The sequence below is a fragment of the Mytilus trossulus genome, chromosome 7 (genome assembly GCF_036588685.1).
Source record: "Mytilus trossulus isolate FHL-02 chromosome 7, PNRI_Mtr1.1.1.hap1, whole genome shotgun sequence".
Classification (NCBI taxonomy): Eukaryota; Metazoa; Mollusca; class Bivalvia; order Mytilida; family Mytilidae; genus Mytilus; species Mytilus trossulus.
Genome location: NC_086379.1, coordinates 44,105,682 through 44,130,974, shown reverse-complemented (window position 1 = coordinate 44,130,974; position 25,293 = coordinate 44,105,682). Strand labels below are relative to the sequence as shown.

At 31.9% G+C, this 25,293-nt stretch overlaps 1 protein-coding gene across 5 annotated transcripts in view; it reads left to right on the top strand.

The window, feature by feature from the left end:
• Positions 1-25,293, top strand: part of LOC134725134 (uncharacterized) — a 52,328-nt gene that overhangs the window by 18,489 nt on the left and 8,546 nt on the right. For 4 of the 5 annotated variants that reach the window (XM_063588687.1, XM_063588692.1, XM_063588691.1 and 1 more), the window contains 11 exons: positions 2,863-2,929; positions 4,230-4,407; positions 5,152-6,410; positions 7,121-7,196; positions 7,964-8,115; positions 9,614-9,667; positions 10,227-10,259; positions 11,550-11,597; positions 12,154-12,201; positions 13,712-13,744; positions 24,053-24,100. In XM_063588687.1, the coding sequence (XP_063444757.1) occupies positions 2,863-2,929; positions 4,230-4,407; positions 5,152-6,410; positions 7,121-7,196; positions 7,964-8,115; positions 9,614-9,667; positions 10,227-10,259; positions 11,550-11,597; positions 12,154-12,201; positions 13,712-13,744; positions 24,053-24,100 (1,996 nt within the window). The remainder of the gene's footprint in view (positions 1-2,862; positions 2,930-4,229; positions 4,408-5,151; positions 6,411-7,120; positions 7,197-7,963; positions 8,116-9,613; positions 9,668-10,226; positions 10,260-11,549; positions 11,598-12,153; positions 12,202-13,711; positions 13,745-24,052; positions 24,101-25,293) is intronic. The other variant, XM_063588690.1, reaches the window with a different exon arrangement.

Sequence of the window (25,293 nt, the reverse complement as noted above, 5' to 3'; positions counted from 1 at the left end):
TATAAAACACATGTTTTCATGCCCTACCTTAGATAGTAGAGGGGCATTATGTTTTTTACTCTGTGTGTCCATTTATTTGTCTTGCCTCCCTCCATTCGTTCCTGCCTCTCCCACTTCAGGTTAAAGTTTTTGGTCAAGGTAGTTTTTGATAAAGTTGAAGTCCAATTAACTTAAAACTACGTACCCATGATCCCTATGATATGATCTTTCTAATTTTGCTGCTAAATTAGATTTTTTTTCACCAATTTCACGGTCCACTGAACATAGAATATGATAGTGCGAGTTGGGCATCCTTGTACTCTGGACACATTCTTGTTAATGTCAAAGTGTTTACTGCTTTCCAGAACAGCACTTAGCATGCTTAGTTAGTGTTGTTCTGATGATGGGAATAAGTCGGAAATCAGTTTGTTGGGCCTGGCAATGTCGATAATCGATTGGGATTTTGTTCAATCGATTGTTGTTAAAGTTTCCGGACTTTGAGCTTATCAACTTCCGGTCCGTTTGCATTTCATATGCGCAGTCAAACAATATTAACAAAAAATAACAATCGATGACAGTAACAAAAACAAACATCCTATAATTAAAGAAATAACTAATTTCCTTCTTTATAAACGTGACAAAAAGCATTTGCAGATTGATGGAATGGTATTTAAGATTAATAACTTATGAAATACTTTCTTTCAATACCGGTACTTGTTACTTGAGAGCGTACAAATAATTCTGATTTTATACATAATAATTTTGTTGCTTCATTAGAACGTGTTGCGAGTTGCCTTTTATCAATGTGTTATCAATTTGTAGCATCAAAAACATCATATTCCTTTCCAAATTGCTTGCCAAACATCGTTTACTTTTGTAAATTTTCCATTTGTCCGCCATTTATTTAAATATAAGAATCACGAGTCGGATACGGTTCAACTATGTAAAAATTCTGCATTCTTGCAATTATAAGTTCAGACGCACGAATGACACAATTGAAAGAAAATAATGATTACAAAAGTAATAAAAGCGTTCTACATGAATTAACAGACATTGGCTTAATACCCATGTTTACTGTAAAATGCAAATGCATTGTTTTGTTATTTTTTCTGTTAATTTTAAATTTCGAAAAGTTAAAAAACTTTATATATCTTTTCTTATTCAAAGCATTCAAATGTTCATACAGCTATGTTATTGAATTTTTTTTTGTGAGTTACACCATTGAAATTTAGAAATGTTAGTGTCACTGTTGGTAATAAATGTTGTAATTATGAGATAAAATATGTTCGATATGAATCTTGATTCTTATTAATTCATTGTTTTAACTGCTAAGGCCAGGATTTTTTAATTTGTTGGTTTACGGATCCGCCGACCCGATTTTGACGATTTCCAAAATAAAAATAAAATCGAATTTTCAGGCTTTTTTTTTTTATTCTCGCCGACTCTAACAAAAGCATTATCCCTGAAAAAAATTAAAATATCCTTTTTTATAAAATGAAATGCATTAATCACTAACAGAAGTGATGACACTTTCTGTTGTGAAAAATGAAACTTTCAAATTACGTTTCTAAAAATAGACAAATCAATTATTAATGACCTTGAAATGTCGTTTGCGCAAATAATTTTGCGGAACGAAACCTGTGTATAAAACCAATTAAACAATAAGTTCGTTTCCCTTATTTGTCACCAGTCCGTAAGATGCATGTTCTCATATAAATAGACTTGTCCAAATGTGGACAGGTTGTAGTTCAAGACATCAAGTTAAAATACTGAATTTTAACAAATCATTTGATATTTTCTTGTTTTAAAGATAATAAAAAAATATCGTTCATTTGGATAAAAAACGGGAATGCATGACAACAGATTATTTAACCTGATATTCTCGTTTTTCCAGTGGACGAGTCTATTACGTTTTTGACACGTGTGTTGAAACTTATTTTCGTACGACGTTTTTACTTTTTTTTTCTTTATCAGTTTTCACCAAGTTTTGATTAAAAGCTAAGTCAAATAACTGACGTGAATCTGTTTTTCTTGTTTTTGAAATGACGATTTAATTTCATCTTTGTCAGTGTACCCCCCCTTTTTTTACGGGAAATTATTAGACATGCGATGTTTACAGCTGAGCAATTATATTTCATCAAACTAAAATTTAAAAACGATGAAAAAATAGTATGACAAACAAATTAGAAAGGTGAAATATATTTTTATTTTGCATATCAGTTTTCTGTCTTGAAAGATCTTTTGTTTTCTTTTTTTTTTCCGACCGACTGACCCGACTTTTTTATGGAGAAAATCCGTAAACCAACAAATTAAAAAAACGTGGCCTAATTAGATAATTATCAAAGGTAACAGAAGATAATTTAGTAGTAAATACGCCAGAATATGAAAAGGAAACAACAGATCAAATATGAATATATAAACTCTTCAATGATATGGATATACACATTAGACAAGTACAATGAGACTAAATGCATGATTTCCTTTAAAAAAGAGGGCAAGGTATTATGATCTGATTATAACCGATAGTCGGTTGGTTGCTCTCAACCGATTGTAATAGATAATCGGTTGGTAATTTCAACCGATTATCCAACACTATGCTTAGTTATACTTGATCTTTTTTGAGAATTTGATATTTTAATTTAATATCTTAGACCAGTCAATATGATTTCTGAAGAAAAAATAAAAAGCTATTTTGGGGACCAAACTTCATTTATAAAGTGTAGAATGAAGTATTTCATGTATTTCACACCCACTCAAACTGGCTAACTAAAATAACCATGCTTGGTTTTTAATGAACTTAAGGTAAAATGATATCTCATACCAACTACATTAGCATTGGTTTATTCAACATTATTCTTCATGTGCACCTTTCGTTTATAACAGGCTAGTAATTCTACTCTCAATGGTATGTTAGATGATGAATATAGTGCATCTAAGATACTGCAGAAAAGTAAGTGAACTATTTATCTAAAACACTTTGGAAATCACACAAAAAGAAAAAGTACAAGTTCATGTCTTGCTATCAAATTAAGTTGACATTTTGATGCACCTTGATCTGTTTTTGATATTCCTTCTTAGGTAAAAAGTCAAATCACAAAAAATTCTGAACTCAGTGCAAAATCTAATCGGAAAGTCCATAATCACATGGCAAAATCAAAGGACAAAACATATCAATAAATAATGGACAAGAACTGTCATATTCCTAACTTGGTACAGGCATTTTCAAATGTAGAAAAAGGTGGATTAAACCTGGTTTTAAAGCGCTAAACCTCTCACTTAGTTGATAGTCTCATCAAATTCTATTATATTTACAATGATGCATGAACTAAATATAAACAGACATAATAAATAAAATAGTCAAATTATGGGTACAGCAGTCATCATCGTGTAACAATTTTAAAAGGAACAATTTGACAGAACACAAAACATCTATCTACAAACACATTCATTGATTTGAGTGTCTGACGTCAAAAAATTATACATCACATATTTTTGTCATTTAATGTTTATACAGCATTGTGTTCTTCAAGTATTATCAGTTAGGAAGCTTTATGAATACTATTTCTATCACTCAACATTCCTACATAAAAATGCCATGGTCACCAATAAAAAAAGAACTTTAAAATATAACGCAAAACATAAATAAATAAATTACTATAGATTATACTGACAAGAGGAGGTGTTTTTTATGAAATTTTTATAATAGAACTTAGTTATATATGCAGTCTCTTATAAGTTGAATGGAAGTTCATATTATTGCCACACTCACATAGTCACATTATGTATCTTAATAAAAACCTTGCAGTACCTGTAATACATTGTATCTGAATTTACAGTACTTGTTTATTAATTTTTTTCAAAGGCTAAAAGGTAACTTTATGATGCCATTTGCTTACATCCTAATATAAAAGTGAAATATTGAAAGAAATTACCATTTACAATGCAATATTTACAGCCTATTTCAAGAAGTATGTAGCTAAAGATAATATCTTTGGTTAGCTTGCTTGCTAGCTGAACTGTGAAGCCAAATTGTTATATTAGGTAAACTACCCTCTTTTAAGAGTAGACTAGTCCAACAGATAACCAATCTATCTGTCTGTAGGACTAGGCTACTTCGAAGGGAGGGCAGTATACTTTACCTAACAATGACTTCACGGTTCAGCTAGCAAGCAAACTAACCAAAGATATTACCTTTAGCTTCATACTCATTGAAATCAGCTGTAAACATTATTTGAATTCTATATTGGCAGTTCTTGTAGAAGCAAAGCATGCAGAGTCAAAGAATTCATCAACAGCACAAGAAAAAATACCATCAGCTCTTCAGAACATTAATTCAATAGAAAATCTGGCTTTTCTCAAGTCCAAATTTCACGGTCTGTCTGATACACCACATCAAGATGTATCAAGAGATGGACAAGATTCAGTGAGGTATGGAATAATCCATCATTTAAAAAAAGAAGTTAAGAAATGAATGATAACAAAAATATGAAAGCTAGAACTAGATATACTTTTATTAATCATTATATCTTATGAGGATGTACTTAAGTGTAAATGAAAAAGATCTAGAATTTAGAATGGATGCTGTAAGTCAGATTTTTTTTTATCTTATATGTATGTACTTAAAGTGAAATTTAAAAAAAAAAATAGAATTTAGAATTGATGCTTTAAGTCAGAAGAGCTATAGGTTACAGAATTCATTTTCTAGATATGAGATTTGCTACAAATAGTGGGCAGGCTGAATAGGATATAATCCTTTATATTTGTATGTAGTATTTTGGTCTCAAATCAATATAATAGAAATTTATAATCTGCTTAATTTTGTAAATGATCTTATATGAGCTATTGAAGTCTTATATGAAAAGAAAAATGGGTGATATATATGGGTGATATATATGGGGTTAATATTTTACCCTATTTGTAGGGAAAAAAACAAGAAGTCCAAACATCTGACACTAATTCCTAAACATGACCTAAGTATATATTTAAATGTTTCTATAGTTTCTCCATAGCCCTCTGCTTTTAAATCATCAAATTACATGTCATTAAAGTACATCCATGTAAAATATTACTTTGAAAACAATTTAATTCTTATATTAAATTTGCAGAGGTTATTTTGTAGAATTAAGCAAATACTGTAATAATGTTTTAACAAAATTTCAATTCGATATTTAGGACAACAGAACCAAGAGAAAAACTGACTTCCATTGACTCTAATCTGAATACAGCTGAAATATTTACGAATGTTGTCAATGTTATGCATCAAGAACCTGGCATCCAGTCTCAAAAAGGGCCAGGTGTTTCAAACAAACCTACAGCGCCAAGATTATTGCTGGCTAACAATGATGGCAGGACTGCACTATCACCAAGAGATGAACTTACATCTGAACATTTGCATCATCATTCTGAATCAGATAATTCAGTTCCAACAGAATTTAAACCCTCCATCACACCTGGAAATTCTGATGTTTTAAACCAAAATTTTGTTCCTCATTTCAATATTGAGAATTCAGTTCCAACAGAATTTAAACCCTCCATCACACCTGGAAATTCTGATGTTTTAAACCAAAATTTTGTTCCTCATTTCAATATTGAGAATTCAGTTCCAACAGAATTTAAACCCTCCATCACACCTGGAAATTCTGATGTTTTAAACCAAAATTTTGTTCCTCATTTCAATATTGAGAAGTCAGTTCCAACAGAATTTAAACCCTCTGTCACATCTGGAAATGTTGATGATTTAAACCATCTTCCTCAGAATCCAACTCAGAGTATGGCCCCAGGATATGCCCTGAATAATGCTCCCAATACTGTTCAACATGTTCCAGGACTTTCAGTAGAACCTTCTATAGTAATGCTAAATGGAGTACCACATATGTTATATGCATATAACCCACAAGGTGTAAATCAGAATACATCACCAATGTCAATGGTTTATTCCACTGTGTCACACTTGAATGCATCAAATACATTTTCACAGGTACAGTCCTTTGGACTGCCAGACACGCATTTTACTTCCTTGTCAGATAATAACTCTCTGAATTCATCTATGCCTCAACATCTAAATACTAGTAGAGCGAATCCAGTTGCGGAAAACATTGCCACTTCCAGTTTTGCACAAGTGAAAGTTGAGAGCACAGATGCATCTGAAAATGTCCATTTTTCTGTGGGACCAGTTAAAACTGAGAGTATACCGGTACCTGTAGATGAAAATGTCCAATTGGAAAAAGGTGGCTCGAGGGGTGAAAATAACGTTGGATTTCAATTTAGGCATATATCAAACGGATTAGTTACACCAGCTGGTACTGCTAACTACCAAAATATCAACAACCAGCCAGTTAGTATAGTCAAATTTGTGCAACAACAGAATACGTTGCAGATGCAAGGAATAATGTCGCAGACAAACATCAACAATTCACAGCAACTTTTACAAGGTTTTTATAATATGATTTTTTATGTGAGGTTCACTAAATACAGAATTATGAGTTATTTTAACAGAAAACAGGCTCAATGAACTTTTTTTTTTTTTTTTTAAATAACAACGTACACACATGTTGGCATACGTCAGAGTGGACGTGTCGCCATAAAATTGACAACATTGAAAATAAAAGTAATACTTTAACCAATCAGAAGACGGTAAAAGCACCAAATTTTTTTATTAGAGAAAGATGTCCAAAATTTGTAAAGAATACAGAATTCAATGACCTCCCATTCAGATTCTCTAGTGTTTTGTTTTAAATCTGAATAAGGTGTTATACATCATGAAAAATATATAATAATTCAATTGAGAAAAAACAAACTGCTTTATTTATAACAAAACAATTTACGAAAAATAAGAATGACAGTCATGACAGACACGAAACATCGACAACCATCGTAGTATTCCTGAAGATGAGTCATATCTAGTTATTCTTAGCAATAATAACTCTGCTATGGTGGATTATTTTGAATCTTTTATTTGTTTCAAAGGTAAAAAATTGAATAAGTTTAAACAAAATATTATTATTTACAAATGTTCAGGCATACTAAACAAAATGAAAATGGCAATTACAATTACAATTACAACTACAATGTATCTCATGCAATTATTTATTTTAGTTTAAGTAATGGCTTAATTTAAGATTTTAACAACTGTTTTTTTAAGGTGCAGCCCTTAGTCACATGATAGAACCAGTATTGGAACTGAAAGATGGTAAAGTGCAGTTAAAACTCCGCCTGAGGTACATATCATTATGATTAGACCAAACAAAACAGTATGTGTGTTTACTGTACCCCTACCTACCCTATTTTTTATCCCCTACCCTAAAGGATTTTTTTCTGCCATTTTTGATTAAGCACTGTTGAAGTCACACTGTTGCTCTGATAGACTCAATGTAAAGAAAAAAATCCTTACCTACCTACCCAATTATTTTCAGCATGTGACAGTTAACACACATACATATGGAAAAAGAGACAATAAAAGTAACTTGCACAGTGATGTAAAAGAAAGGTACTGCAATCAGTTTTGAAAATTGATTTACAATTATTATTCATAACAACAGAAAAATAGATTTTACAAAACAATTGCCATGCAAGCAATAAGGGATCGACGATTTATTATTATTAGTATGCTCCAAGCATGCTCAGAGGGTTCCTCGTAAGAATAAATCTATGATCACTTATTTGTTCAAAACAATATAACAAATTGTTATCAAAATTATAATGTCCCAACTCAGTAGGAAAAAGAGAAAAGAGGAGGGGTGATACAGATTTATTTCTAGCCATACATACAACCAATTTCTATTTAAAGCTTTCATAGAAACTACAAAATAGCTTCCTGAATGTTGGTAGCATTCTTCATATGAGTCTGATTTATATCTGCAATATCAAATATTTTCATCTGGCAAAACAAGCTCTGAGGAGAAATTTCTTCTCTGCAAATACAAGTAAACAAAAAGAAATATTTAAACCTAACAAGTGTTGAAGAATAAACCTCTCTTTATTACAGACAACCAAATCAGATTGCTGGAGGACTGATCCAAAGTCCACCCAATAATTTTGTATCATTGCCTTTAAACTCAGTTAATGAAAGGGATCAAAACCAGACTATGCAAAACACAACTCAGACAAGCAACTCAGCGGAAGCCACAGTATTGCCAGGTATGATCTTTATTTACATTCTTGCAGACGGTATTTTGTTGAGAGGCCCCTCATGAGGTGACCAAGTAATCATATAACCATAAATGTTTGCCAATCAATAATTATTTTTTTCAAACAAGATAATCAAATAATCAATAATACAGTCCTTGGTGACCAAATAATCAAATAATCATGAAAACTACCAAGTAATCACCTAATTATCAACACATAATCAAAACCCCCTGTGAGGAGGCTCTGTGATCTACACACAAATATTCTGACATTGTTTTTGTGCAGAAATAACAAAAGGTATTTTTTCTGAATTACCCCCATGAGGAGTACTAATGGTAAATTTTTCAGTTTCAAGAGTGGTAGAAACTTTTTGCACTTGATAACTTTGCCTCTTAAGAGATAATTTACTACTGCATGTAGAGCAAAACTTTGGATAGCTTGCTTGCTTTGTATATTGTATAATTGTTATTGAGATAAGGTCCAAACAAATTTGAATATAATATAATATATACAGGTTAAACTGTCACAATATGTATTGTTCAAAGATGTCAATCTTTATAACAAAGCTTGAGTAACCATTTTTACAAACAGGGCAAACATGCCTACCAAAGTTTTACTCTACAGGCATCAGGAAATTAGCTGTAATAAAAAAAAAGAATACCTGAGTTTGTTCATTTGTTTGTTTTTATATTGTAGGATTAAAGAGATTACAATTAGTGGATTTGAATACTATTGTCAAAATTTGTGCTTTTGTTTTTCCTGCAGCCATTTTTGTTAGCAATTTTAATCTATTAGATGTAATTGCATAACCACTAGGCTTTCTTAATTATTAGTCAAAGGGTTCTGAGAACAGTTTTAAAGCCTATCGGTATATCTGACTAAAGATCCCTAATTACTTGTTCAAGTAGAAAGACACACCTGACAGGAGAACAATTGATCAAGATAGTAGATTGATTTTATTTTGTTATGTTTCAGAAAATATAATGCTTGAGGTGGTACCTAACACTACAGGGAGATAACTCTGTGAAGTCAGCTAAACTTTTTAATTACGTTATGTTGTAAAGGGAATATTAAGCTTCTCAGAGATCAAAATTGGTGTTTGTCAAACTGCTATATATCCAGTGTAATTTTTCTGATAAAATGGTTGGTTAAATTTTTTGAAATTTTTATATAACTTTGTTATAAGGGTCAAAGTAAATACTTTTTAAAAAAATTTATGAAAATTAAACGAGCCAAATCAATTTCAGTGAAAGTGTTGGGTACCACCTTAAAATTAGATTAGATACATAAATTTTAAATCCAGTTATCAAGAAAAAGTTATAATAGGTAAAACATGTGCTGTTATATAGTCTTAAGCAATTGGCATCCCCCCTTTTAAACGAGTACAAAGTAAGAAGTAAAAAAAAAACATAATTCCCTTACAAAAGTATATACAATATGTAAAATTACAAATTGCCAAGAAATTAACTCACTATAATAATCTTCTTATTTGCTTTTTTTTAATCAGATATGCCAAATCATAAGAAAAGAAAAAGAAAAGGTACACATTCAGAAACTGAAGGTAAATATAATCATAGAAAAGCGAAGATACTGTTAACAGTGCTGACACATTTAAAACATAAAACCTGTATTACTGCTCTGATCCTGCACTTCAGAAAGATATTATTTATACCTTGCTCAGTTCATAGAAGATGACATTGGATTTATGAAAAAGTATATGGTCAATATATTTCATAACATACTGTATATTTAGAAATTATTGACAGGTTTTATTAATTCAGATAATGCATCATAGTACATGTAATATATATATAAGAACATGGCATTCTGATATCTGAAACAAGTATCTATTAGAAAAAAATATAGGAATAGGCAGAGAAATTTATGCCAGTATAATTTTAGTGTTTCTGTAGGTAATGCAAACAAAGTGAAAATGTAACATACTTAAATATCCTGATGTACAGTATGTGTTTTCAGCTGTGTATCACCTGCACTGATGATCCAATAGATATATCTGTAGTAGAATTGTCATTTGTTTAGACATACATATACATAATAAATATATTGACCAGAAATTGATGTATTGGTTGTCATATTTTTTCTTCTTTTTTTTCACATAGAACTTAGTCTGAAGAAAAGACCAGTAATAACAGGTAAATATAATTATAAAGATATTATTATCCTTCTATAACCAAAGCTGACACATTTTGATTTTTTTTTGTAATATACTTTTTTTCTGGAAAAACAAATTCTGCACTGTTCTGTTTTTGTTCTTAAAGTCATAAGAAACGAGTGAACGGTGAAAAATAATGTCCTTCCAATTCTTGAACTAATGCATACAAACATAATAGATTTAATCTTCTGTGCATGTATTTAACATTTTTTTCGTGTAAATTTCGTATAATCATCAATTTTTTTATCAATCAGTCAGTGTTTTTGTGAAAATGTGGCAGGTAATTAAAGTTCGTGTTTTGAAGCTGAAGTTTAACAATGTTCACCTGTTTGTCAACAATCGACAAAAGATAAACAAAAAAAAGCATGGAAAGAGAGCACGTGTTTAATATGTAAATTCAGATAATAGTTTATTTTAAGGACATCCATGTGTATTGTGATCACCGGATTTTTACGAGATGCGTCACACTGAGGTCACTTTGCATACAGAAAATATGTCGGATGAATTGCTTGGGGCAATTAAAATAAAGTAAACTTTTTATGAATAAATTAAAGAATTTTCTTCAGAAAAAAGTATATGTACATAAGTTTTATAATGAAAACAGTCCAATGAGTTATAAAAAACATATGCATTATTTTTTTTTATGTGAGGTTTCTTGTGACTTTAACAAAAACCATTGTTGAAGAATTAATTATGTTTCTCCCATACTGTTCTACTACTGTTTTTCCACAACAACAAAAATTATTAGTGTAGGAATTTAATATTTTGTTCCCCACACTTTTATATTTCTATTCATCACAAAAACAATTGTGGAAGTATTAATAATGTTTGTGCCATACTGTTTTACACCTGTTCTTCCTAAAAACCATTGTGTAGGAATCAATTTTTTTTTTTGGCCATACTGTTCTGTTCCTATTTTTCACAGAAACAATTGTGGAAGAATTAATAGATCCTTCATAATACAAGTTCATAGTATAAGAAATATTCTGTAATTTTTTCCACATTGAACAAATATTACAGTATTTATTTCTTATAGAATAAAGGGTATAGAATATTGGTTCCAACAGCAACATATATTATGACATTGTTTATAACAAAGTTTCCAGGGGAACAAATATATGTTGACATTGCAAGCAAACACATTTAGAGGTCAACATACAGAGTTAAACAGTAAACAAAGCTCTATACAATGCATACATTTCAAGCTCTGTATTGACCAGAAATCATCATTTTGTTGTCTTATCTTTTCTCTTACATCTTTTTTCCATAGTAAAAAATCTTATACAGAAACGAAGAGAAGTTGTACCAGAAACTGAAGGTAAATATAAATATAAAAAAATAAAATTGAGAATGGAAATGGGGAAGTATCAAAGAGACAACAACCTGACAAAAGAACAGTTTACAGCCAAAGCCATATAATGTATGGTTATAATAACAGACCCCACACATTTAAAAACATACACATTTTGGTGTGAGATGATCTTTTCATGCTCTTCAGAAAAAACTTTGTAGAAAAATTGATTATTTTCCATTACACATCGAACATCCTTTAAAATGATATATGACTATGTATTAGATGTCAAAATTCAATTATGACATAAAATGTTCTTGCATTCCTCTGAATTTTCTATTGTGATGTCATGAAAAAAGGTGACCATGCATGACTGATAACATCATAATGAAGGAACAAATCTTTCTATAGATAATTCTAATAGAAGGATTGAAATTGTCTATATATATTGTCATTTGAGAAACAGATTTCACCACCAAATATCACATCACATGATGTAGTCGTACAATCTATCTTATACAAAGATGCAAGATATGATTTATACAACCATCATGCTTACACTTTCTTTTACTCTTTTTCCTAGTAACAAATCTTATACAGAAAACAGCAGAAATTTTACCAGAAACTAAAGGTAACTATGTCTATAAAAAACTATTTCATGGTTATAATACAGGGGTGGATCCATCCATTTTAAAAAGGGGGGTTTCCAACCCAGAGTAAAAGGGGGGATGGGAAGGGGGTGTTCCAACTATATGTTCCCATTCAAATGCATTGATTAGCAAAAAAAAGGGGGGTTGATATATTAGGCCTGAAGATGAAATTTATTGCAGATATGCTAAATCGCTGTCTAAATCCTTTCCTCCATTGATTTCTTTTTTCCATACTTTCCCCCAAGGGTGACTGGGGTATAGAAATATGGTCACTTGGTCTTCTCCCGACCGGCAGTAAAACGCTTGCCGAAGTGGGGCGTCCGTTTGGCTGTGCGGGATGTATCAAGTTCGCAGTCACGTCCGGTCAGAAGGGGGACGTTAAATCCGATGCCTCGTGTTAAGAGAGTGCCACGCTCTTTGCACGTTAAGAACCCTTGCGACAACTCTTTGAGGGGTCCGTAGGTGGCCTGTTGCAAGGCAAAATTTCTGTCCTTATCCAATATACCCTCATTTTCCAGTGGCAGTCCAAATTCCCCCGACCCTCATCCTTGATGGCCTCTATTACAACAACCTACCTATTGTAATTATTGTTAACTTGTTCTCGTCCTGAATATGCATGAAATATTTGCCACTGGACGTTAAGCAACCAACAATCAATCAATCAATCAATTTTTCCATACTTGATTGGCATAGGATTTTTTCAATAAAAAAAAAATTGTCAGGTTTAAAGTAATAATGCATAGTGAAAACTAATATTTCATCAATGAAATTCCAGTCAGATATTCGTATGAATATCCTTTTCACATTAGATACAAATTATATTAAGTCGGAGAAAGATTTTATTAAGTCAACTGCAGACACTTTGTAGTCAAAGTGTTTCAACTGAGGCACTACACAGGCATCAAAAGGCGTCATTATGAAGGAAAGTGTTAACCCTTTCCTCCATAATGACGCTTTTTGACGCCACCCCCCTTACTCCATAATGACGCCTTTTGACGCCTGTGTAGTACCTCAGTTGAAACACTTTGACTACAAAGTGTCTGCAGTTGACTTAATAAAATTGGTATCCAATATGAAAAGGAATATCATAGGAATATCTGACTTAAATTTATTTGATGAAATAGTTGTTTTTTGCAATGCCTTAATACTTTAAAGTATATGTTTAGCATTTTATTAAAAAAATCCTATGCGAATCAAGTATGCAAAAAAATAAATTCAATGGAGGAAAGGGTTAAAGGACAACTCTACGATAGATCCATCCTTTGTTTAACAAATTTGCAGATTTAACATTGTTGTGCTGATATCAGGAGTAGTTATGAATTAGAATATAGTATGAGTTTACAGCTGTGTATCACCTTCACTGGTGAATCAATGGATGGGTTTGTTGTAGAGTTGTCACTTGTTAAGACTTACATATATAAAGTATATATATTGACCAGAAATTATCATAATTGTTTTCATATCTTGTCTACTATTTTTTTTTTCATATAGAATTTGGTCTGACGAAAAATCAAGCAATAGCAGGTGAATATAATTATAAAGATATAATTGTTTTATTTGCCGAGCTAAACACATTTTTTGTGGGGGAGAGATCCATTTGCGCCACAACTTTTTTTCTCCAATGCTATGTTTGCTTTAAAATTACATGGTATCATTTGCGCCAAAAAATAAAACATAACAGTGTGCCAATTAGAAGAAAAATGACTTCCATCCTCCTTTTTTCGAACTTGAAACCGGCAGTTTACACGGCAAATGTTTCCTTTTCTGAAACATACGATCTTCTTACTGCCCCTGCATGGGTACTTCCCAATTTAATGTATGTAGTAGCTTGTAACAACTTCACTTTATTGTCCAAAAAGACAAACATTAAAGGATGAAATGCATAAAACAGTTCATAATAATTCCTGTGGAATGCTTCTTTTCCATTACTGATAGATAGAGTTTCAGCCCATACAGATGCTGATGGTGGGACAACAGCACTGTGTCATCAACATATGTGGCTAAAACATAATCAGCAAAAGCTTCTTCTCTTTTGACATATCTTGTATTAAATATTCAGCAAAGCAATAAGTTTTCTTCTCTCTCTATACATGGACTGTCTAATGCATTTTAAGTCATTTCTCTCCAGATGCTCATCTTCATGTTGAAATATCTCCGAACATATGATACTTTTTAGGCCAAACATAAGAATAAATAGTAAATCATAAATAATTATGATAGATATGTGTACAGGTAAATTGGCGCAAATGAGTTCCGAATATTGGTGTAATTGATACATTTAAAAAACAAAATTCGGCGCAAATGATACCCCTTAAAACAGTTATTGGGGCAAAAGGACTACTGCCTTTTGGGGACACTTGTAGAATTGAAAAGGCTGATAATTGTTACATAAACAAATAGGTGTTCTAATCTGAATAGTTACTTATTAATTAGTCAATTTAGTGATGTACATTATTTTAAAGTAATCTTTCCTATATGTAATTGCTAACATGGTTAGGTCTTACAGCTAATTTCCTAAAGCATGTAGAGCAAGACTTTATTAAGCTTGCTTGCTTTTTTTTTATATTGTACAATCATTAGGATAACACCCAATTAAATTCAAATATTATATATACAGGTTAAACTACGCCTACATATATTGTTTCAAGATGTCAATCATTTTTACAAAGCTTGTATAAACAATTATACAAACAAAGCAAGCAAGCCAACCAAAGTTTTGCTTTACATGCATTAGGAAATCAGCTGTAATACACAATGTATTAGTTATATATATATTTGATAAAAAAAAATGAATTCTTTTGCTAAAAATATTTTAAAAGTTCAACCAATCTAGACAAATCAAAGTATGTTGATAATCCTTTAAGTGTATGTCTTAAGTTGGTACCGTACACTACAGGAAGATAACTCTGTTAAGTCAGCTAAACGTTTTGATTACATTGTATTGTAAAAGGAATATTAAGCTTCTCGATGATCAAAATTGGTGTTTGTGAAACTGCTTTATAACCAGTGTAATTTTTCTGACAAAACGGTTGTTTCAAAATTTTTGAAATTTTATATTTTTGTTAAAGGGTCAAATTAATTACATTAACAAAATTTTATGAAAATTAAACGAGCCAAATTAGTTTTAGTGAAAGTGTTGGGTACCACCTTAAATGTATTGCATTTGTGTTTGAACACTGATTTTCTCTTAAATTGATGCGAATATTTTATATTGCCTAGTATTGCTCAGTATTACCTAGTAAAACCCAGGTATTCCCAGTATTTCCCACTGGGTTGAGCAATACTTATAAAACCCAGGTTTTTGCCAACCCTGTTAACTATGTGCATATTCTGGTAAAAGACAAATTAAAAATAGATACAATAGTAGTTGACACCTTCCATTTAAAAGTGCATCAGTGTCCGGCAAATATTTAAATGGGCTGGAATAAACTTATTACAATTCCAATAAACGTTCCCAGAGTGTTTGGGAATTTGTGTGTGACATATTGAACAATAATAACTTTAAAAAGAATTTGAGTAATTATTTACAATTTATTAGATAAAATTATGTTGAATTCGCAACAACTTTGACGGAATTGCGCTACGTAATTTATGAGGTCGTATTTGAGGTCAACAACTGTCTGTAACCTATTAAAATTACGACTATTCGTGGTTACAGTATATTTCTTCACATGTCAACCAATCAATAACGGTACTTTTTAATCACTGGATGATCATAAATAGGTCAATTTTTTTATTAGATCTTTTCAAAACAACTGTTCTGTCAGCAGTTTTGACGTAAGCAATCTTTTTAAAACACACATGAAAAGTTCGCTTTTTATAAATAACTATTCTTGCTGATTCCTGTTACAAAAACGACCACAAAGACTATAAATACGCTTCAGTCGAACTATATATTTTTGTTGGCAGTATATTTATCAACATAAATAATTTTGCGATCGTCTTTTCTGTCGAAGTTAAGGACTGACTTTAGCTATGTTCAACTTTGACTTTCGGTGTCATTCAGTGCAATAATTAAACAATTGCAACTTTGGGCGATTCATAAATACATCACACAATGAAATTCATGGATGGTGATTGTCAACATCAACAGGTACATTTGTAAGCAGAAAACTTTTTATTTTTCATCTGTCTGTCAATATTTTTTTACGTTGGCAAATAATGACGATTGAAACATGTAATTAAAAATATCATTTGTAACAGTTCCTGTTACCAATAATTTTTGTCGAGCCTTCGACTTTAGTCGAAAAAGCGAGACTAAGCTATCCTACATTCTGTCATCGTCGGCGTCGGCGTCCACAAATATTCACTCTGTGGTATAAGTTTTTGAAAATTCTTAAACTATTCTGAATTTCTACCAAACTTGGACAGAAGCTTGTTTATGATCATAAGATAGTATCCAGAAGTAAATTTTGTAAAAATAAAATTCCATTTTTTCTGTTTTTGTCGAGCCTGCAACTTTTGTTGCAGAAAGCTCGACATAGGGATAGTGATCCAGCGGCGGCGGCGGCAGTGTTAGCTCACTTCTTAAAAGCTTTATATTTTAGCAGGTAGAAGACCTGGATGCTTCATACTTTTATATATAGATGCCTCATGTTACAAACTTTCCGTCAGTCACATGTCCAATGTCCTTGACCTCATTTTCATGGTTCAGTGACTACTTGAAAAAAAAGTTAAGATTTTTTGTAATGTTAAATTCTCTCTTATTTTAAGTAATTGGATAACTATATTTGGTATGTGCGTACCTTGCACTTGACCTCGACCTCATTTCATGGATCAGTGAACAAGGTTAAATTTTGGTGGTCAAGTCCATATCTCAGATACTATAAGCAATAGGTCTAGTATATTTGGTGTATGGAAGGACTGAAAGGTGTACATGTCCAACTGGCAGGTGATATCTGACCTTGACCTCATTTTTATGGTTCAGTGGTTATAGTTAAGTTTTTTGTGTTTTGGTCTATTTTTCTTATACTATATGCAATAGGTCTACTATAATTGGTGTATGGAATGATTGTAAGGTGTACATGTCTAGCTGACAGGTGTCATCTGACCTTGACCTCATTTTCATGGTTCAGTGGTCAAAGTTAGTTTTTTAGTTTTGGTCTATTTTTCTAATACTGTATGCATTAGGTCAACTATATTTGGTGTATGGAAATATTTTATGATCTATATGTTGGTTACGCAGGTTTTATTTGACCTTGACCTCATTTTCACGGTCCATTGCTAAGTTTTAAGTGATTGTGTTTTGGCCTCTTTTTCTTTATTTATAAGCAATAAGTCAACTATATTTGTTGTATTGAAGAATTGTCAGCTGTACATGTCTGCCTGGCATGGTTCATCTGACCTTGACCTCATTTTCATGGTTCATTGATCAATGTTTCATTTTCTTGGTTAATGTTGAGTTGATATAACAGTTGTAATAAAGCTTTATATTTAGGTCTATCAAGATAGTATCAAGGATTAGTAAAGAAGGCGAGAAATTTCAGTGTGTGCACTCTTGTTTACTTATAAATGGACTTAGTTTTTCAGCGGGGAAACATTACATTCACTCTGTGGTTGTTTTTAGAATTTGAATATCTTTCTTAATCTATACTGGATTTCTACCAAACTTGGACAGAAGCTTGTTTATGATCATAAGATAGTATCCAGAAGTAAAGTTTGTTTTTTACTTATAAATGGACTTAGTTTTTCTGCGGGGAAACATTAAATTCACTCTGTGGACCAGAAGTAAAGTTTGCAAAAATAAAATTCCATTTTTAGCTCACCTGGCCCAAAGGGCCAAGTGAGCTTTTCCCATCACTTGGCGTCCGGAGTCCGGCGTCATCGTCCGTTGTCGTCGTCGTTAACTTTTACAAAAATCTTCTCCTCTGAAACTACTGGGCCAAATTAAACCAAACTTGGCCACAATCATCATTGGGGTATCTAGTTTAAAAATTGTGTCCGGTGACCTGGCCAACCAACCAAGATGGCCGCCATGGCTAAAAATAGAACATAGGGGTAAAATGCAGTTTTTGGCTTATAACTCAAAAGCCAAAGCATTTAGAGCAAATCTGACATGTGGTAAAATTGTTAATCAGGTCAACATCTATCTGCTCTGAAATTTTCAGATGAATCTGACAACCCGTTGTTGGGTTGCTGCCCCTGAATTGGTAATTTTAAGGAAATTTTGCTGTTTTGGGTAATTATCTTGAATATTATTATAGATAGAGATAAACTGTAAACAGCAATAATGTTCAGCAAAGTCAGATTTACAAATAAGTTAACATGACCAAAATGGTCAGTTGACCCCTATAGGAGTTATTGCCCTTTATAGTCAATTTTTAACCGATTTTCGTAAATCTTAGTAATCTTTTACAAAAATCTTCTTCTCTAAAACTACTGGGCCAAATTAAACCAAACTTGGCCACAATCATCTTTGGGGTATCTTCTTTAATAAATGTGTCCGGTGACCCAGCCATCCAACCAAGATGGCTGCCATGGCTAAAAATAGAACATAGGGGTAAAATGCAGTTTTTGGCTTATAACTCAAAAACCAAAGCATTTTGAGCAAATTTTACGTGAGGAATAATTGTTTATCAGGTCAAGATCTCTCTGCCCTGAATTTTTCAGACAAATCAGACAACCTTTTGTTGGGTTGCTGCCCCCGAATCGGTTATTTTAAGGAAATTTTGCAGATTTTGGTTAATATCTTGTATATTATTATAGATAGAGATAAACTGTAAACAGCAATAATGTTCAGCAAAGTAAGATCTACAAATAAGTCAGCAAGAACAAAATAGTCAGTTGATCCTTTAAGGAGTTATTGGTCTTTATAGTCAATTTTTTACAATTTTCATAAATTTTTAGAAAATATTTTCCACTGTCATTATTCAGCCAAGTTCATTATAGATAGAGATAATTGTAGCAACAAGAATGTTCAGCAAATAAAGATCTAAAAACAGATCACCATCACCAAAACAATTTTGTCATGAATTTATCTGTGTCCATTGTTTGATATGCACATAGACCAAGGTGAGCGACACAGGCTCTTTAGAGCCTCTAGTTTCTGTTTTTTACTTATAAATGGACCTAGTTTTTCTGCGGGGAAACATAACATTCACTCTGTGGTTAAAGTTTTTAAAATTTTATTAACTTTCTTTTACTATCCTGGGTTTGTACCAAACTTGGACAGAAGCTTGTTTATGATCATAAGATAGTATCCAAAAGTGAATTTTGTTAAAAAATAAATCCATTTTTTCCGTATTACACTTTTAAATTGACTTAGGTTTTCTGCCAGAAAACAACACATTCACTCTGGTTAATTTTTTTTTAAATTTAATAACTTTCTTATACTATTTTAAATTTGTACCAAACTTGGACAGAAGGTTGTTTTTCAATCTCATTAAAATCCGATGTTCTGATACGCTACCCTCCAGTGGGGTAGCGTATCAGAACATCGGATTTTAATGAGATTGGTTGTTTTTGATCAAAAGTTAGTATCTAGAATGGAAATTTTGTTAATATTTGGTACCTGTGAATCTGTATTTTACTTATAAATGGACTTAATTTTTCTTCGAGTTAACATTACATACAGTCTGCAGTTAAAGTTTTAAAAACATGTATTCGATTCATAAACTATCCTGAAATTTTTACCAAACTTGGACAGAAGCTTCTTACAATAAAAAGATAGTATCAAGAGGAATATTTTTATTGATTGTTTTCCTCATTTTTGTTGAGCCTTGGAGTTACAGCAAAAGTAGGCGAGACACTGGGTTCCCCGGAACCCTTACAAATTTTACACACACCATCCTGTAAAATTTTTAAGAAATAAACGTGCTCAAATCGCCTTGGAGGCACATATGGAATGATTTGTGATTGCGATCGTCAAATTTTGACAGATTTTAATTTTGCGATCATCAAATTTTGACAGATCTTTATTTTGCAATAAAATTTTGACAGATCTTTTTGGCCATTGTCATATTTTGACAGACACTACTCGTTCATTCGTCAGAATTTGACAGAAATTCTTTTGCTATCGTTTTAATATGACAGACGGTCATTTTTCTAACAGTCTAACAGAAATGAATGGTCCAAACGATATTCTCTTTTGACAAATTTGATTGAACCTCAGGCAATCTGATGGTAAATTGAATGTGTTCAATAATTAATAATAATTTAAATACCCTGCACAGTTGGATACCACTCTACGGAAACTTGGGGAGGGGAACCAGAATTAAATATGATAAAAAAAATGTATAGAGCCTCAGTGGTGGATCCAGTGGGAGTTGAACCCCCTTTGTTTGATGATCAATTCATTTGAATGGGGACATACATGTGGTTTGAATCCCCCCTTTTGTCCTGGGTTAGAACCCTACTTTTTAAAATGACTGGATCTGCCCCTGAGTCTTCAAGGCAATTAAGGATACTTAAGTAAAATGTTGGGTTCCATAATGCCTAAAATAAAATAAAGTTTTATTTGATTGATTAATGAGATGAAACACCACATTCTTCTCATATACAAAAGTAAGATGTGGTATGATTGCCAATGAGACAACTCTAGAGCAGATACCAACAATTGCAACATTCTACACCTGTATATGTATTTTTTAGGTAGTTCTTTAATTGACATGGGGGATCATGTGAAAGTTAAAAGAAAATCTGCGCACTATAGACTAAAACTGAAAGAAGAAAATCCTCTAAAATATTTAAATTATCTTGAAAAACAACGTGAAAGAGAAAAAAAAAATTAGAGACAATCTAAAAAAAGAATTGAAGAAAATAAACCCATCTGATGGAGCAAAAAAACAAAAACATTGACAATTAGAACAACAAAGACAAAGGCAAATTAATTACATTGAAAGAAAGAAATCAGAGAATATAAACTGGAAACCAAAGTATAAAAAGAGAAAGTTTCAGAAACGCAATCCAGAAATGCAATAAAAAGTCGACAGCAATACAATTATGATAAAAAAGATCAGCAAAAAATATTCCGTCAATGTTAGCATCTTTTTATCCCTCAAATGCTGACATTAGCAATGCATTTGTCAGTCAAAAAATGACATTACCAATATACAAAAATCAATCTTTTTCTCTTGTAACAAAATCTCTATTTATGATGGATTGTTTTATAGCTTATGGTGTTGTTTATTCTTTAGTTTTTCTATGTTGTGTCATATGTACTATTGTTTTTCTGTTTGTCTTTTTCATTTTTATACGACCGCAAAATTTGAAAAAATTTTCGTCGTATATTGCTATCACGTTGGCGTCGTCGTCGTCCGAATACTTTTAGTTTTCGCACTCTTAACTTTAGTAAAAGTGAATAGAAATCTATGAAATTTTAACACAAGGTTAATGACCACAAAAGGAAGGTTGGTATTGAATTTGGGAGTTTTGGTCCCAACATTTTAGGAATTAGGGGCCAAAAAGGGCCCAAATAAGCATTTTCTTGGTTTTCGCACTATAACTTAAGTTTAAGTTAATAGAAATCTATGAAATTTTGACACAAGGTTTATGACCACAAAAGAAAGGTTGGGATTGATATTGGGAGTTTTGGTTTCAACAGTTTAGGAATTAGGGGCCAAAAAAGGGCCCAATTAAGCATTATTCTTGGTTTTCGCACAATAACTTTAGTTTAAGTAAATAGAAATCAATGAAATTTGAACACAATGTTTATTACCACAAAAGGAAGATTGGTATAGATTTTGGGAGTTTAGGTCCCAACAGTTTAGGAATTTGGGGCCAAAAAGGGACCCAAAGTAAATAGAAATCTATGAAATTTAAACACAAGGTTTATGACCATAAAAGGAAGGTTGGTATTGATTTTGGGAGTTTTGGTCCCAACAGTTTAGGAATAAGGGGCCCAAAGGGTCCAAAATTAAACTTAGTTTGATTTTGACAAAAAATGAATCGGTTGGGTTCTTTGATATGCTGAATCTCAAAATGTACTTAGATTCTTGATTATTGGCCCAGTTTTCAAGTTGGTCCAAATCGGGGTCCAAAGTTAAACTTTGTTTGATTTCATCAAAAATTGAATAAATGGGGTTCTTTGATATGCCAAATCTAACTGTGTATGTAGATTCTTCATTTTTGGTCCTGTTTTCAAATTGGTCTACATTAAAGTCCAAAGGGTCCAAAATTAAACTTAGTTTGATTTTAACAAAAATTGAAATCTTGGGGTTCTTTGATATGCTGAATCCAAACATGTACTTAGATTTTTTATTATGGGCCCAGTTTTCAAGTTGGTCCAAATCATGATCTAAAATTATTATATTAAGTATTATGCAATAGCAAGACTTTTCAATTGCACAGTATTGCGCAATGGCAAGAAATATCTAATTGCACAATATTGTGAAATAGCAAAAAAAAATTTAATTAGAGTTATCTTTCTTTGTCCAGAATAGTAAGCAAGAAATATCTAATTGCACAATATTGTGCAATTGCAAGAATTTTTTTTAATTGGAGTTATCTTTCTTTGTCCAGAATCAACTTAAATCTTTGTTATATACAATATACAATGTATATTCACTTTTTACTACCAACTGATAAATTAAAATAATCTTTACCATTCAGTGATAACAAGCAGTTTTTTTTACATCTTAATATTTTATGATGTATTTAAATGAGTACTTATTGTTGCAAACTTCATTAGAATTTTTAATTGAGATTAGTTTTGGAATAAGGGAAAGGGGATGTGATTAAAAAAATTGGGTTCAATTTTCTCATTTGATATTTCATTAAAAAAAAAAGAAAATTTCTTCAAACACTTTTTTGAGAGGATTAATATTCAACAGCATAGTGAATTGCTTTAAGAGAAAACAAAAATTTTAAGTTCATTAGACCACATTCATTCTGTGTCAGAAACCTATGCTGTGTCAACTATTTAATCACAATCCAAATTTAGAGCTGAATCCAGCTTGAATGTTGTGTCCATACTTGCCCCAACCATTCAGGGTTCAACCTCTGCGGTCGTATAAAGCTACGCCCTGCAGAGCATCTGTTTAGCAATGGCGTTGTCAGTTTGTTTTAGATTTACAAGTTTGACTGTCCCTTTGGTATCTTTCGTCCCTCTTTTATCCAATGTTATCTATAGCAGTAAAATCAACTTTACTCAACTTTAAGCAAAACTATCAGAGTTTAATGGCATTAATTTTGTCAAAATGTCTGCCAAAAATGACATAAAGGAACATTTTTTTTAATTTGTTAAATAAAAGATTACTATTAGGGGAATAAATTTTCTTTTTGCATATTTTGATTGTGTACCTTATTTTCTACTAATTTGCCAAAAAAAGAGTAAAATAGAACAAAAAAAAATATTTTCAAGGTAGTTGTTTGTGCACTTTTACATGGAAGATGTCAGGTTCTGTTGTCAGGAATTAATGGATCCTCCATAATACAATTTCTGAGTAAAAGACATATTTTGAAATATTTTTTCCAATTGCACAAATATTACAATATTTGCTCCTTATGTAATAACACAAAACAGATATTATGACATTGTTTATAATAAAATAAATTTTCCAGGGGAAATACTTTTTGACACTGCAAGCAAAGTCATTTAGATGTCAAAATTCAGTTCAACAATAGACAAAACTCTATACAATGCATACCTGTAGCCAGGGGGGGTTCGTGGGTTTCGGACGAACCCCCCCCCCCCCCCCCCCCCCTTGAAAACAAATAAGCACTGTTAAAGTCAATGTTCTGTTCGAATTGTGTTTGTTAAAGTCAAGTTCATGAGTTCAAATCCCCCCCTGGAAATTCCTGGCTATTGGCCTGTAATGCATACATTTCAAGCTCTGTATTGACCAGAAGTCATTATATTTGTTGTCTTATGGTTTCTTTAACTTTTTTTCATAGTAACAAGTCAAATAAAGAACACAGAAGAAAATTTATCAAAAACTGGAGGTAAATAATATTTTAAAAAACTACTATGAGATCTCACACATTTCACACATTTAAAAGCATATAATTTTTGGTGATGTTCTTTTCATTGTTCTCAAAACAAAACAAAATGTAGAAAATTGATTATTTTCCTTCAAACATTGAAGATCCTTCAAAATGATATATATATTTATGTATTAGATGTAAAATTCAATTATGACATCAAATTTTCTTGCATTCTTTTGAAATTTTTATTGTTAAGTTATGAAAATAGGTGACCATGTATGATGATGACATACTGAAGGAACACAATTTTCTGTAGATCATTATAATAGAAAGATAAAAATTGTCTATATATTGTCTTAAATCATTAGAGAAACAGATTCAACAACCAAATATTGTATCACATTTGATGCAAAGAGAGCACTTCTAAATGTAAATGTATTTAAAAAGCAAAACATTTTGTGCAATTCCAATACCATAATTCATGCACATGATCAAAAAAATGATACCGAACTATTTTGATAATTTTTGTCGAGCCTGCAACTTTTGTTGCAGAAAGCGCAACATAGGGATAGTGATCGGGGGGCGGTGGCGGCTACGGCTGCGGCGGCGGTGTTAGCTCACTTCTTAAAAGCTTTATATTTTAGAAGGTTGGAGGCCTGGATGCTTCATACTTTGTATATGGATGCCTCATGTTACGAAGTTTCTGTCAGTCACATGTCCAATGTCCTTGACCTCATTTTTATGGTTCAGTGACTACTTGAAAAAAAAGTTAAGATTTTTTGTAATGTTAAATTCTCTCTTATTATAAGTAATAGGATAACTATATTTGGTATGTGCGTACCTTGCAAGGTCCTCTTGCTCGTCAGACAGTTTTCACTTGACCTCGACCTCATTTCATGGATCAGTGAAGGGTTAAGTTTTGGAGGTCAAGTCCATATCTGAGATACTATAAGCAATAGGTCTAGTATATTCGGTGTATGGAAGCACTGTAAGGTGAACATGTCCAACTGGCAGATGTCATCTGACCTTGACCTCATTTTCATGGTTCAGTGGTTATAGTTAAGTTTTTGTGTTTTGGTCTGTTTTTCTTATACAGTATGCAATAGGTCTTCTATATTTTGTGTATGGAATGGTTGTAAGGTGTACAGGTCCAACTGGCAGGTGTCATCTGACCTTGACCTCATTTTCATGGTTCAGTGGTTATAGTTAAG